Here is a 15,504-nt window from a genome sequence, read left to right as displayed (position 1 = left end):
AGACAGACAGACAGACAGATAGACAGATAGATAGACAGATAGATAGATAGATAGATAGATAGATAGATAGATAGATAGTCACATGCCCTCACTGCGTTTATCACTTGGCATACTGTAGTGACAACGACAGTTATCGTCTTGGAAATTTTGTAATAATAATAATAATAAAATACTTTTTGCCCTTAAAATAACAAGTTAGGAAAGATATGTCCAGTACCTGACTATGTAAAATGCTATATCATGTAAAAATCGAATTAGTTGTATCGCAATCATTGTAAACAATGCAAGCGCAAACAACCCTGCCACACACTTTTTCTTCTCGTGGTGGAAGCCTAACAATATTTTAAGGAAAAGTGTGCCCTCTCATGGACGAGAAAAAAAGAAGACTAGCATCAAAAAGTTTGAAAATGTCAACCGAGACAACACAACACAACAGAACAGTGCATTACTGTCCCCGTGACGTTGTCAGCGTGCGCGATCAAAAGAATTCTGAGCAGTGATTGGCCATCAATCAAACAAGAGTGAAGTGTGTCTCCTAGCAACCGGCGAGTGTCGTCTTGTCTTTGTCTTGTTCAGACCAGCAGGCTCTAGTTCAGAATCAGACATGGAAATATACAAACAGGTAGACTGCACAAGTGCACATTTCTATGGACTGCACTTTATTAGAAAGTTCATTTCCTCCGTTGTTCACTTAGCATCACTTATCTTTTTTTCTTTCCCCCCCACACAGGAAAATGAGGATCCTTTGCCGAAGCGCGTGATTCAGCGTGACACAGATGTGACCCACCTTCATCTCGCCAGAAGGTGTTTAGAAGAAAAATATAAATAATATATACATACAGTTTTTAGATAATAAGATGTGGACCTGACACCTTATGAAATGTATTATAATTTACAAAATGCATAAAAAAATACTAAATGTTTAATTTATGAACGATATTTTCTTTTCTTTTGTATATTCCCCTTTCGTTTTCCATCTGTTTTTAGAGGATTGACTTACATTCCTGATTTGTCAAGGTTCTCCACGCTGAGATGCGTGTGGCTTAACAATAACAAGGTTAGACTGCCTGACTAAAAATTGAATTTTACTGTCTCTTATGTGTGATTACTAGTTTTTAAAGCTTAAAATAACGTTTAACACTAAAACTATGAAGCAGTTCCGTAAAAACTACAAAGCTGCAATACACTTTCCATTAAAAAAACTGAATTTCGAAGATTTAAAAGAGTGACTTTACAGATCCGAGAGGTTTCCAGAGCTTCATTTAACTGCTGCTTGACAGAACTTTATCTACAGAACAATGGCATTCTCTCCATTTCAGGTCAGTTTGTGCTAAAAAGATGTTTTATATTTATTTATTTTTGTAGTTTCTAAGTTTGAACCGTTTTTTCTGTCTGCACTCAGGGGCATTGAGACACCTGACATGTCTGCAAGTGCTGGCCCTATTCAATAATCAGATGAAGTGTCTGGAGGAGACCGTGTCAGAGCTGAAGAACATGCAGGAGCTCCACACTCTCTGTGAGAACCTGAGACCACCATCTCTCATTAAGTCCATCAACCATTGCATTCCCTAGTAAAGTAGACTATAAATATTCCTTGAGATTTACAAATTAAAATAGCAGTTGAGATTTTAAAAGCTCATTTTTACACCATTTGTACGACAAACAAAAACAAATATACAGTATCAGTATTCTAATGATTGAAGATTCTTTGCAGCAAAAAGTCATTTTAGATAAAAATGCATCTTCTTTTTCAGCTTTATATCTGAACCCCTTCACACAAGATCCCGAATATCGCCAATATGTGCTGCACCATTTGCCATCTGTGAGGTTTTTAGATAGAAAAGGTTGGCATCCATAATCATACGAACTTCCAATATTAGAATAATTCACCAAAAGTGATCAGAGATTTCAAAATGCTGTAAAAACTAATAACACATTGGCTAATTATGTGATTGGATAAACTAATTTGGTTCTAATGATTGAAGATTCTTTGCAGCAAAAAGTCATTTTAGATAAAAATGCATCTTCTTTTTCAGCTTTATATCTGAACCCCTTCACACAAGATCCCGAATATCGCCAATATGTGCTGCACCATTTGCCATCTGTGAGGTTTTTAGATAGAAAAGGTTGGCATCCATAATCATACGAACTTCCAATATTAGAATAATTCACCAAGTGATCAGAGATTTCAAAATGCTGTAAAAACGAATAACACATTGGCTAATTATGTGATTGGATAAACTAATTTGGGATCATTATCTATGTTGAAAACAGTTGTGCTGCTTACTATTTTGTTAAATGTTTGGGGTAAGATTTAAATCAATATATTAGAATGATTTCTAAAGGATCATGTGACACTGGAGACTGGAGTAATGATGCTGAAAATTCAGCTTTACCATCACAGGAATAAATTACATTTTACAATATATTAAAACAGAAAACAGCTATTTTAAATTGTAATAACATTTCAGAATATTACCGTTTTTATTGTGTAGTCTTGGTAAGCATAAGGGACTTCATTAAAAACATAAAAAGTCCTAATTATTCCAAACTTTTAAGCAGTGAGGTACTGTATAATTGGCAGAAGTGAAGCAGGAGGAAAGGAGACAGGCATTTAAGCTGTTCAGTGTAGAAAGACAGAGGGTGCTTGATACTATCGCCTTTGGTAGACGAGCACTACCACCTCCTACAGGAAGAAAAGGGACCAACTCCATCACAAAACCAGTAGGTAAGCTAAGGTTCTCTAGTCTAACAGAAAACTATTAACTAAAATATCAAGTTACAGCATTTTAAGATTCATGAAATGTATCTAAAGGATTGTTTCATTGTTACAGGTCCTCATGGCTCAAGAAAGAGGTGTACAGAGTCAATGTCAAAGTAAAGTATTTTTCAAATATTTTTAATGTTTAAACTACAGCAAATGTATCACAGGAGCTGACTTTGTATGTTTTCTCTAGCAGTCATTCTTATGATCAAGAAAACCCATCAGTGCCCAAATCCATCATACAGTTCTCCATTATGAACTGGACCGGTACAAGCACGTCTCAGTGGAACCATCTAGATGACTCGAGCAAACCTGCGTCTGGTATACTCACTGTCAAACTTAGATGATTTCCAGACCTCTGCCTTCACTCTTGTTCGCACGATGGAACATTTGACAAGGCCAAGTGGTTTGAATCAATGAAAAACAGCTCATTCGTTGTCATTTCAAACTCAATAAACATTGTCACGACTAATGTGTTTTCTGAAATATTTGTACTGTGAGTGCTATCTAATATTTGACATGTGATCTATTAGTTTGTAACTTGCGGACAGAAAATCTCTTTATTTGATTTGTGAAACCGTTTTACTGTATTTCAATATCAGGTATCTCCAAAAATACCTGTTGCATTCAGATAAATGCTACAGATTTATGAAAACTCACGTAAGCTGCTGCCATCTATTAATTTGATCCTTTTCCATAAGAACAAACTAAATATTTTAAGGCGTAGGTGTCAATGTCTTGCAGCAATATATTATAATATCTGTCCTAAAGCAAAACCTGCATCACACATAAGACTCTCAATACATGATTTTCACATACATAAATACATATATTTTTCCAACATAATGTAAAAAGATTATTTAAAACAATCAAACAAAAAGAAATCTACATTTTGTCACTTGTAGACCCTTCCCCCTGTGCATTTGTGTGGAAATGCTTTTGGTGGTTTTCTCCTACATTATGTGCTTTCAGAAGAGGATCCGGTATGAGAATTATGAAGAAACCTTCAGAACCTCTGGATCTGCTCTCTTTTGTCTTAGATGAGTCTTCAGTGAAGATGACGGTGGTGGTTGCTGGGTTGAAATGATTGATTCTTTGTGATTCAGTCTGCAGTAACATAGACTGTCTCGGAGTTAACATCTTGGGTTTGGTTATCTGAGGAGCTGGTGGTCTCACTCTGACTGACAGAGAGCTCCTCCATAGTGCCGGTCGTCTCCTCCAATGCTTGATCAGCCTCAGCTATGGAAGAGAAAGAGAGAGCTTAAATCATATCAGCTATTTTAATGACATTATTAAATAAAATTATTAAATAAAAAAAAGTGTATATATATATATACATACATACATACACACACACACACACACACACTAGTATATATATAAAAAAGTTTTTGTTCACATAATATGTGTGTGTACTCTATATTTATTATGTATATATAAATACACACATATGCAGTATATATTTTGAAAATATTTACATGCATATATATAATTTACATTATATATAAATATATTTAATATATAAACAACTCTTAAACATATACATGCGTGTGTATTTATATATGCATAATAAATATAAACAGTACACTCACATATGTTATGTAAACAAAAATTTTGAATGCGATTGACAGCACTAATATATATATTTTTTTTCTTTTCTTTTTTTTCTTTCTAAATATGTATTCCAATTCTTTAGTTGAATGATCCCAATACTTGTAATCTCAAATCTTCTCTTTTACTCTATGCCTATTATTAGTTTAAGTGTGACAACAAAAAAGTGAATCAAAAATATACAGCACGAACAGTGTAACTTGATTCTCAAAGCAAATGATTTTCATCATTTGATTCTTTGTAGTGAATCAAAAACATACATCATGAACATTGTGGCATGATTCTTGAAACTAATTACTTAAAAGGAAATATGGGGCATTCCCAAAGAACACGTCAAGGCCAATGTGTTGCCATGGTACGATGTCCAAAAAACACGATAATACTGTGATACTTCTCATAAATGACATAGTAATGCAAAAAGAATTGGGTTTGAATACCTTTGGCCTGTTTCTGTAGTCGTGATGCAGACTCAGATTCGTGTTTCTCTCTCTGCTCCTGTAACATCTTACAGACCTTTTTATGGCTAAACCAGTGCAGCTTCTGACAGGCCTGGTCACAGTAGATCACCTGAAGAAATGCACAGATTTAAGAAAGCACCTCAGCAAACCAACTGACACTTTTTCTATTACGGAATAAGTGCAGAAGTCATAAGATAAAACCTGATGCTTACCATTTTGCAGATGGAGCATCTTTTCTCTGCTCCTTTCTCACCACAGGTTGCACAGAAGTCTGCGTCCATGAAACCCACCTGTCCTGTGATGGCCTGCGTGAGCACTGACAGAGCAGTGGGGTCACTTCCCTGTTGGAATAGGACTGGTGAGGCTCCCATACACAGAATGTGGTTCAGTCTTTCTAGTTGAGGCTATGATTCTATTATTTTATTACACTTCCAGTATCTTCTACAGGAGCAAATAGAGGTCAATGTAACTCATCCTCACAATTTCCACTGGAGAGATACTCCGGACCAGCTGCTGCAGTAATGTGGCATCACAGTATGGAAATTTCCTAATGCACTCCCGAATGAACTTCTCCTGGAATACCAGGAAGCCATCACTGTCTCGCCCTTTCAAAAGACTAAGAAATGATTTTTGAGTCAATTTAGTTTTATTAGAGTACATTTTGTTTTTACACACATATAAATTTTTTTAAACGTTTTTGAAAGAAGACTTTTATGTTCCCCAAGACTGTATTAATTTGATCAAAAACACAGGAAAAACTGTAATGTTGTAACATTTAGAACTACAGCTTAAAATACCTGTTTTCTATTTTAATATACTTCAAAATATAATTTATTCCTGTGATGCAAAACTGAATTTTCAGCATCATTACTCCAGTCTCCATGAGCCTTCAGAAATTAGTCTAATTAGTCTATTCAAAAAATGTTTCTTATTATTGTTGAAAACAGTTGTGCTGCTTAATATTTTTGTGGAAACTGATTTTTTTTTTTTTTTTTTGATGAATAGAAAGTTTAAAAACAGCATTTATTTGATACAGAAATCTTTTGTAACATAAATGTCTTTATTGTCACTTTTAATCAGTTTACTGCATCCTTACGGAATAAAAAAATCTTACTGACACCAAACACCAACAAGGTGACATATATATAATATTTCACCTCTTGATTAAGCCATCAAGTTTGTCCTGTCGCTCTTTCAGGAAAGAGCCACATTTCTGCAGCACACAGCTGAGGTAGTGCATCTTCATGGCCAACACCTCATTCATATCCTGCTGTTTGATGCATTTCTCACAGATCAGCTCCAGAACCTGGAACACAAAGAGTTATTAACTGTGGTAAAGTTGGGTGAGATTTAAATTCAATTACTGTAAGTTTACTGTAATGAATCTCAACTCGGCTCTGAAATGTGCACTTAGCATAATGCAGAACAAATGCAACTGACCTTCCGACACTTCTCAAGTGCTTCCACAACCATAAGCAGAGGGTTTTCTTTCACCAACATCACTATCTGCAGCCAAACCAATCAAAAGAACATCCAGTCTAATAGTCTTATATTTTATAATGGTTTGATTATTTTTTCATATTATAGTCATCAGGTTTAGAAAGACTATATTGGGGTATTTTAGCTTAAAAATATACCTTTTTAAATTGTATTTATGAGCATTTCCACTTTTATTTTGATAGGACAGTAGAGATAGACAAAAAACAATGGGAGAGGGGAACAGGACTGGGAAAGGATCACGAGTCAGGACTCAAACTAGGGTCACCTGAGGCGCAGTTGCGCTATATGTGGTGCTCATATATATATGTGTGTGTGTGTGTGTGTGTGTGTGTGTGTGTGTGTGGATATGGTTCAGACAAAAAAAAAAGTACCTTTACAGGGTTGAGGTTGGTACTCATTATAATTTTGTGTAGCGGTCCAGCAAGTTTAGGAGGGAGTTTTGGTCCCTTTTCCAGCCCCTGTGGTTTTGTGTAGTAATCCAACCTCACCCGGGAGAAGAAGTTATTGATGACCGTCACACAGTCATGCTGCCCTGAAAAAAAAAATACTATATAAAAATACCTTACGTTCTCTCAAAATCTGACATACTACTGCTCTTTCACCAGACTGTCATTCTTCCAGTGGTGACTTTTTTTTCTGTAGCCCAGTGGTTCTCCAATATCTTCATATTTCATGTGTTGGCGTGTGCTTCAATGAGGAGAAAATAGCCAGAGCTAATAAAAGCTTTGAAAGGACATCATATTTTGGTTTTTAACTTAAGTTTTTTTAGTATACACTACTGTTCAAAAGTTTGAGTCAGCAAGATTGTTTTTTTTTTGTCAGCAAGGATGCATTAAATTGATCTTAAGTGACAGTAACTCTATAATGTTACAAAAGATTTCTATTTCAAATAAATACTGTTCTTTTTATCTTTGTATTCAACAAAGAATCCTAAAAAAAAAATGTATTATGGTTTCCACAAAAATATTAAACAGGACAACCGTTCAACATTACCAAGACTGGCGTAATGGCTGCTGAAAATTCAGATTTATCATCGCAGGAATTAATTTTGTACTAAAATATATTCAAATAGAAAACACTTTAAAAAAATCCACAATATTACGGTTATACTGTATTTCTGGTTAAATAAATGCAGCCTTATAAGAGCCTTGTTTCAAAATAGTTATAAATTACCAACCCCATACATTTGAACTGACCGGTAAAGCACACTGTTTTTCCCATAAGGCCATATCTTTGTCATACCTACAAAAGCAGCCATTTGTGCTGCCGTTCTGCCGACTGAGTTCACTGCATCCGTCTCAGCTCCAGCATCCAACATCATCCAGGTGATATCTGTCTTTCCTGTACAAAAGAGTGGACATGATTTACTGTCTTTTAATATTACTAGCATAAAAAAACAGTCAATTTAACAGTACAAACACCAAAAGCATTTAGCATCTGTGATCCAGACCTGAGAGTCCTGCAAACATGAGTGCGGTGTATCCATGTTCATGTTCATTGCAGTTGACGTTTGCTCCATGCTGAAGCAGCAGTTTGCACATGTCTGCCTTGCCCTTATACGCAGCGTGCATGAGAGGGGTCATGCCATACTGAAGAAGAAATGGAAAAAAAGCTATATTCAGCAAAGCATTTATCATATTTTAAATATTAACAATGGGTACCTGATGGTGACCCTGACAACTCCCAAAAGCACTCAAAGCATTAACCTGTGAATATGAATTTTCAGCAAATTTTCTGTTCCTTTAAGTCATCTTTCAGCATTTCAAGCAGAGAGTACACTCATATTTTATTGTGCGATGTTTTTAATCATCTGTTTGGACTCTCATTCTGACGGCACCCATTCACTGAAGTGGATCTGTGAATTGTGAGCAAGTGATGTACATTTCTCCAAATCTGTTGAGATGAAGAATCAAACTCATCTATGTCTTGGATGGCCTGAGGGTGAGTACATTTTCAGCAATCTTTGACTTTTGGGTGAACAATTCCTTAAATCAAGTGAAAGAAAAAATATTCTAAACTGTTTATTTGCTATCCAACAAGTAACTGGTTCATCATTTTTTATTAGTTTATTTGGTTTCTTTTCAGCTCCAACAGAAGGACTCGTAATGAAAGACAATCAATATCATTTCCAGGCAGCTGCTTTGAAAGCCTTCAAGTGCCAGTGACATCTGATTTGGACAGGTCACTCTACCCAGCCTGTTTTCTATACAGAAGCTAAGCATTGTTTAAAAAGAACAAAGAACTACCACTAAGTGATAAATTCAACCACATTTAAACCTCTTTATTAAAATGCATAATGACACTTCATTTCCTTACCTCATCCAGACAGTTTACTCTGACATCTTTGGATCCAAGCAGTCTAGAGGCTTCTTGCACATTACCTACAAATGTTCAACCAGTTATCAGACACTGACCAACCTTAATGTAAAGAATAACACATCAGACTGAGTCTCAATGCATATTTAATGCTAAACAATCAGCATGGTATTTTGAGGAATTCAACACTAAGCAACACAAACATATTGATGCTTAAATAATTTTAAACGACCTTTTACTGGTACGTATATGCATTTATCATATAATTGTATACCGTTACCCGTCATATACAGTTTTAACTGAATACATATGCAGGTTTTAGCATGCAACATATCAAAACAGAGAATTGATTATGTATATTTATGTAACCATAGCTTGCAGATTTTGTAAACGAAGTCGTACCTGATAAAATGTGTTAATCTGCAGTTAGCCTGTTAGCATCATGCTATTATTACCTGCAGCAATAACTTGAAGTAGCTCCTTCTCCGTGTCGGTCAGGTCTCCTTTCTTTGGTGCAGACATTATAATAGTCTAAGTGGCGCTTTTTGGTTTTAATAAACAATATATACGTTGACTGTGATGGATATGACAGCTCTGCTGTGCTGTGATTGATCCACTAACTGCCTGCTCCCCTGGCACTGACGGGTTAACACGCTACCGTCGGCAAACGGACTGAACCAACTGCAACAAAAGACAGGGGCGTAATCACATAAAGTGTCGCTTTCCGTTGTGGTTTTAGGATTCTTTTAAAAATATATATATGGTAATATACAACTCTATTAACTCTTTAAAATACTAAATTTGTAAATGTGCTAAGTATGGGCGTAGTGAAAAACTATTTTATTATGTTTAACCATTTGTGTACCCCATCTGTTTGGTGGTGTTTCAGTCCCATGAAGTCTAGCACTTTCATTCTGTATATCAATATATTTCATTTTTTCAAAATAAGAGACATTTATGTAAGCGTGTCTAATACATACGCATCTTACTAGAATTAGGGTTTGGATAAATTAAAATGATATTATTGAAAGATAGAGGTGTTAAATAATCCCACATTTAAAGTGATTGAAAATCATGGATTGTTCATATGAGATGACAAGTAACAAAAATATTATACCATACTTGACAAAAAAAACAGACCTATTTGTATATTTAAAACTATACAAGAATCGTTCAGAATCCAAGAATTGGAAACCTGTAACAAAATAGGCTTGTTTGAGATGAGCAAATTCTGCGCAGAATCGATCACCGGTGATCACCGCGAGATGCATGCCGGTTAGAAAAGTGTCCGAGTTACGTCCGATTTGCTCTGATGTCATGCTGACCTGTGCAAAAAAACTCTCGCGACGGCGAGGCGGCTCTGTCAGATTATGCAGACGAGCGCAGTTGCTCTCCACCGACTGCGCTGATCAAAAGCATGATGGGAAACGACTGACTGACGTCACAGCTTAATGCTCATTGGTTCAGACAACTGTGATTCTGCGGTTCTCTTCTAAAATATTTTATTTTTATCTGATTTCATATGATTATGTATTTAAATTATGCATGAATGTTCCCAAACACTATAACAGCGCGATCTCTGTGTGAGATAATGTGATTGTTGTCATATTTCTATAAAAATCAAAAATACATGTTTGTATTAAAGTAAAAATGGATGATAAATACACCTTTCGTATGGAATTAAATAGCAAGCACTTTGAGTGTCTTGTTCATCATATTTATTTTCATATAAAAGCAACAGAACTGAAATTATATCATGTTTATTAGCAGCACAGCACGTGAGTGAGAATAACGTGATATCCGCCTTTGATCTCGTTGGTATCCGTTCCACTTCGAGAGTTCAGAACTGTCCGTCTTGCCTGCGCTTATTTCACTCCTCCCCTCACTGCAGCCGCCTACTTCTCGCCTTCATTTCAGGCAAGGCAAGGTGCATCTCAAACAAGCCTAATGATTCACACGTTTGATTGAACAATTTGTCCACTGAGTCGGTTTAACCGGTTCTTGAGTGAACAACTGACAGAACTGCGGGCATGTGTAACTACCTTTGAACAGGTTCTTTCAAACGACCAGTTCGAAAGAACCGATTCGCCAGAATGAGTCGGACATCCTACCATGATTGCTTCACCTCGGAATAACAGTAGCCTACAAATGGAGACTTTGCTTATTTGCATACAGATAAAGAACGGACCAATGGCGTTAAACTTGTCTACCTGAGCAAATCCTAGACAACTTCTAGCTCCAGACGACTTGCCTCAGAGCGGAAAGTCCTACATAGAGGATATTTGCGGACTATGGTTTAAGTGTACACTAGATATTTCATCATGGCTTGTGGTGGGTTTGTTTGTTCCAAAACTTCTCTTTGTATCTTGAACCTTATTTATGTGGTAAGTGTCTAACGGTTTACATACATACAGTCTTTAAGACTTGTTGTTATTCACATGAACAATACGTTTTGTCTTTATTTAAAAGTTTAACAGTTTGTTTTACATATATTCCTATTATTCATTACCATAACAATGCCAATAACAATATGTAAGTTCATTAAATTGTGCTGTAAATTGGAAAAACTAATGAGAATGTCTTTTTATGCTGATATACATAATTGCCTTTTCTGAGCATCTACACTCCTTAAAGTGAAACCATCCATCTTTTCTTGTTTTCAGATGGTCAGTCTTCTAATGATTGGTGTTGCAGCATGGGGCAAATGGTTCGGACTGGTCTCTAGTTTCAGGGTGATGGCTGCTGTCATTGCTGTTGGATTGTTTCTCTTCGTCGTGGCCATTATGGGATTGTGTGGAGCTGTGAAGCATCATCAAGTCCTCTTGTTCTTCGTATCCTTCCGAGTTACTCATTCAAGAAATTCTCTCCTTATCAATATGATCCTTTTTGTTGATATTTATCCAAAATATGAGGTTTATCTCTGTTCAACACAGTCAAACAGTCTTAGTTTGTAGTTTGGGCCCTAAACTTGCATTTACCAGTTTTGCTGGCTTTCGTGTTTGAAAGGATTTCCTTTGTTATCAACAGCTTTTGAATTTTTTCCAAAATGATGGTGAAACAACCTTAACTGGTCTTTAGTACATGCTCATTCTCTTCATGGTATTCATGGTGCAGTTTTCAGTATCATGTGCCTGCTTGGCGATTAATAAAGAACAGCAGGTAATTATAGTTTGTAATACTTTGACACGGTGATACTGGTTTCCTCATTCCTGGGTTTTGAAATTCAAATGTTTTGTTCTCCTTCAGAACCTGCTCCTGGAGATAGGATGGAATAAGTCTGAATCAATGCAGGAGGATTTGGAAAGATCGCTGGATTGCTGTGACTTCCTTGAAGTTAACTACAATGAGAGCTGTGTCGCTGTAATAACTATTATTCTGCTTTTCAATCCAAGATTAATGAATTATGAAGTGTCTTCTGCTACTTGAACTTAATGTGAAAAACATTATGCTTCTAGAAAAATAGTTGGTGAATGTGATTATATAGTGAGCTTTGGTAAATATTTTATTTTTGTACATCAAGATGTTAGGTTCATTTATTATAAGGCTTCCATTTTATTTATAGTTCATAATTAAGTTACTCACTGTGGACAAAATGAAACATACTTCTACGATGATAACTGTCAAGACTCTTTAACCTCTTGAGCAAATAGTCTGAGATGATCACCTGAGTATGAGATCATCTGGTTTATATGCAATGAACTAACATACAGTTTTATTGTGGTTGTAAAGATTATTTTTTTGCTTTATTTCGGTCTTCTCTTTGACATCAGACCTGTTTCAAGGATCAAACATGTCGACCATGTTCAGTTATAATCCAGGCCTATGCTGACGACGCTTTACAGTTTGTTGGAGGAGTCAGTCTGTTTTTCAGTTTTACAGAGGTGAGCAAACACTGGACATCATTTGTTTATGAAAACAGGTAAAATTAAACATGTAAATATTTAATCAAGCTGTTAACAGTTCAGTCAGTTTATTTAAGGTTTGGTGCTTGTTTCTTAGTTTTCTGTCAAGTTGAGATGTTAATAAATTCATTTTTATATAAATTTTGTTATATTTCCTGTTTCAGATTCTGGGTGTCTGGTTAGCACATAGATACAGGAATCAGAAAGATCACCGGCAAAATCCTGGAGCTTTCATTTAAAGCACACACATATACAAGACTTTCAGCTATACTGAATTTTTGTTCTTGAATGGACTTTTTTTTTGTATGATCTGTAGTTCCTTTTGATAACACTCCAATTTCTTGATTTTTTGGGGATAAAATAAACATTCTAAAATATGTATTTGTGGAACAGCCATTATGAGTTGCATCTTGGTGGAGTTCACAAATATTTATTGTCACCGATTATGCAAGTAGGTTGACTAGGCTTGAACTTTGTTCCCAATTGAACAACTCTTACAATGATGAGTTGCTAAATAATCTTGCAATAAAATTAAAAATAAAAGAAATGAAAATTCATCTTTCATTTTTGTTAATAAATCAAACTAGAAAACCTTTAAAAGGAACCGGATTTCCTTTGTTATCAACAGCTTTTGAATTTTTTCCAAAATGATGGTGAAACAACCTTAACTGGTCTTTAGTACATGCTCATTCTCTTCATGGTATTCATGGTGCAGTTTTCAGTATCATGTGCCTGCTTGGCGATTAATAAAGAACAGCAGGTAATTATAGTTTGTAATACTTTGACACGGTGATACTGGTTTCCTCATTCCTGGGTTTTGAAATTCAAATGTTTTGTTCTCCTTCAGAACCTGCTCCTGGAGATAGGATGGAATAAGTCTGAATCAATGCAGGAGGATTTGGAAAGATCGCTGGATTGCTGTGACTTCCTTGAAGTTAACTACAATGAGAGCTGTGTCGCTGTAATAACTATTATTCTGCTTTTCAATCCAAGATTAATGAATTATGAAGTGTCTTCTGCTACTTGAACTTAATGTGAAAAACATTATGCTTCTAGAAAAATAGTTGGTGAATGTGATTATATAGTGAGCTTTGGTAAATATTTTATTTTTGTACATCAAGATGTTAGGTTCATTTATTATAAGGCTTCCATTTTATTTATAGTTCATAATTAAGTTACTCACTGTGGACAAAATGAAACATACTTCTACGATGATAACTGTCAAGACTCTTTAACCTCTTGAGCAAATAGTCTGAGATGATCACCTGAGTATGAGATCATCTGGTTTATATGCAATGAACTAACATACAGTTTTATTGTGGTTGTAAAGATTATTTTTTTGCTTTATTTCGGTCTTCTCTTTGACATCAGACCTGTTTCAAGAATCAAACATGTAGACCATGTTCAGTTATAATCCAGGCCTATGCTGACGACGCTTTACAGTTTGTTGGAGGAGTCAGTCTGTTTTTCAGTTTTACAGAGGTGAGCAAACACTGGACATCATTTGTTTATGAAAACAGGTAAAATGAAACATGTAAATATTTAATCAAGCTGTTAACAGTTCAGTCAGTTTATTTAAGGTTTGGTGCTTGTTTCTTAGTTTTCTGTCAAGTTGAGATGTTAATAAATTCATTTTTATATAAATTTTGTTATATTTCCTGTTTCAGATTCTGGGTGTCTGGTTAGCACATAGATACAGGAATCAGAAAGATCACCGGCAAAATCCTGGAGCTTTCATTTAAAGCACACACATATACAAGACTTTCAGCTATACTGAATTTTTGTTCTTGAATGGACTTTTTTTTTGTATGATCTGTAGTTCCTTTTGATAACACTCCAATTTCTTGATTTTTTGGGGATAAAATAAACATTCTAAAATATGTATTTGTGGAACAGCCATTATGAGTTGCATCTTGGTGGAGTTCACAAATATTTATTGTCACCGATTATGCAAGTAGGTTGACTAGGCTTGAACTTTGTTCCCAATTGAACAACTCTTACAATGATGAGTTGCTAAATAATCTTGCAATAAAATGAAAAATAAAAGAAATGAAAATTCATCTTTCATTTTTGTTAATAAATCAAACTAGAAAACCTTTATAAGGAACCAAAAAACATTTCCAGCTTCTTAAATCAAACAATAGGCCTATAGTTATTGCATTGAGCTCAGTAATGAGCTTGCACACTGAAACTAAAACTACACCCAACCCACTTCCACATCATCCTGATCAGGATGTGACCAGGAAAGTCTACATCATCTGTTTGCATTCCACATATTAGCCAATGGTGTGGCTCAGCTGGAGGTTGTCCAGCCGGTTTAGCACGGATGCATTCATTGAGATCTTCTTGTTCTGCCCTCTGCTGGTTGCAGTGAAAACATACCAATCATACTCACCTGCATATTTACATAGATATGGATCACAATAAACCACCTGCCTTTGATTTGACATCTTTGCATTTTATTTCAATGGCAGATTATGATTTTTGTATTTTCATTTGCGTATAGAGATTTATGTAATACTATACTGGTACAACATAAGTTATTGATTCAATTTTAAGTAGATTCTTTAGGTCATTTTAAGCATGTAAAAATATTATTAAATGTAAAACAAACAAGCAACATGTTTGCACCAGCTTTTTGTTCTAAATGTTGTAAATGTAAATTTAAAATGTAAAATAGCACATACTGTCTTCGGCTATAAACCACACATCTTGTATTATGTGACAGAATCTGCAAATAAAAATATAATGTATGCAGAGCCTTAAACATACTTAGATTTGCGAAAAATAATACAGAGAGCTACAGTAGTAAAAGGGACTACTTCATTGACTCGAATAATTTTATTTAGTTCAACAAAAAGATTCAGTTGGGAACGCTTTCTGTACATCGATACACCAGTAGGTGGCGACTAGCCTTTTTTTCACATTTTATAGTGGTGCAAAGTATAATGTA

The 15,504-nt window shown here is 35.3% G+C and overlaps 4 protein-coding genes across 6 annotated transcripts; 3 read left to right on the top strand and 1 right to left on the bottom strand.

The window, feature by feature from the left end:
- The first annotated feature begins 1,494 nt into the window (after positions 1 to 1,494).
- On the top strand, positions 1,495 to 3,132 carry LOC107704764 (leucine-rich repeat-containing protein 72-like). The gene is made up of 5 exons (XM_016507770.1): positions 1,495 to 1,516; positions 1,755 to 1,844; positions 2,585 to 2,728; positions 2,835 to 2,865; positions 2,961 to 3,132. The coding sequence occupies exons 1-5, from the start codon at positions 1,495 to 1,497 to the stop codon at positions 3,109 to 3,111; spliced, it is 438 nt and encodes a 145-aa protein (XP_016363256.1). The 3' UTR covers positions 3,112 to 3,132.
- Positions 3,129 to 9,995, bottom strand: LOC107704763 (ankyrin repeat and MYND domain-containing protein 2-like). 3 transcript variants are annotated; one of them, XM_016507767.1, is made up of 12 exons: positions 9,975 to 9,995; positions 9,105 to 9,330; positions 8,650 to 8,714; positions 7,784 to 7,922; positions 7,576 to 7,674; positions 6,705 to 6,865; positions 6,274 to 6,339; positions 5,991 to 6,139; positions 5,314 to 5,449; positions 5,046 to 5,174; positions 4,813 to 4,942; positions 3,129 to 4,003 (listed from the first exon to the last, which is right to left on the bottom strand). In XM_016507767.1, the coding sequence occupies exons 2-12, from the start codon at positions 9,169 to 9,171 to the stop codon at positions 3,867 to 3,869; spliced, it is 1,278 nt and encodes a 425-aa protein (XP_016363253.1). In that variant the 5' UTR covers positions 9,172 to 9,330; positions 9,975 to 9,995; the 3' UTR covers positions 3,129 to 3,866. The 3 variants fall into 3 exon arrangements, with proteins under 3 accessions (XP_016363253.1, XP_016363254.1, XP_016363255.1); XM_016507768.1 differs by lacking the exon at positions 9,975 to 9,995 and having other exon boundaries at positions 9,105 to 9,339; XM_016507769.1 differs by lacking the exons at positions 9,105 to 9,330; positions 9,975 to 9,995 and adding an exon at positions 9,052 to 9,098 and having other exon boundaries at positions 3,130 to 4,003.
- Positions 9,996 to 10,777: 782 nt separating this feature from the next.
- On the top strand, positions 10,778 to 13,073 carry LOC107704717 (tetraspanin-13-like). Its single transcript, XM_016507703.1, has 6 exons — positions 10,778 to 11,033; positions 11,313 to 11,480; positions 11,728 to 11,808; positions 11,896 to 12,009; positions 12,420 to 12,530; positions 12,716 to 13,073. Exons 1-6 carry the CDS (start codon positions 10,971 to 10,973, stop codon positions 12,788 to 12,790), a joined length of 612 nt encoding a protein of 203 aa, XP_016363189.1. The 5' UTR covers positions 10,778 to 10,970; the 3' UTR covers positions 12,791 to 13,073.
- A 163-nt stretch (positions 13,074 to 13,236) lies between these two features.
- LOC107704716 (tetraspanin-13-like) lies at positions 13,237 to 14,576 on the top strand. Its single transcript, XM_016507702.1, has 4 exons — positions 13,237 to 13,311; positions 13,399 to 13,512; positions 13,923 to 14,033; positions 14,219 to 14,576. Exons 1-4 carry the CDS (start codon positions 13,249 to 13,251, stop codon positions 14,291 to 14,293), a joined length of 363 nt encoding a protein of 120 aa, XP_016363188.1. The 5' UTR covers positions 13,237 to 13,248; the 3' UTR covers positions 14,294 to 14,576.
- Positions 14,577 to 15,504: the final 928 nt, after the last annotated feature.

This window comes from Sinocyclocheilus anshuiensis, unplaced genomic scaffold (genome assembly GCF_001515605.1).
Source record: "Sinocyclocheilus anshuiensis isolate Anshui unplaced genomic scaffold, SAMN03320099.WGS_v1.1 scaffold758, whole genome shotgun sequence".
In the NCBI taxonomy this organism is placed as follows: Eukaryota; Metazoa; Chordata; class Actinopteri; order Cypriniformes; family Cyprinidae; genus Sinocyclocheilus; species Sinocyclocheilus anshuiensis.
Note: the sequence above shows the minus strand (reverse complement) of the source record. Positions and strands in the feature narration are given on the sequence as shown.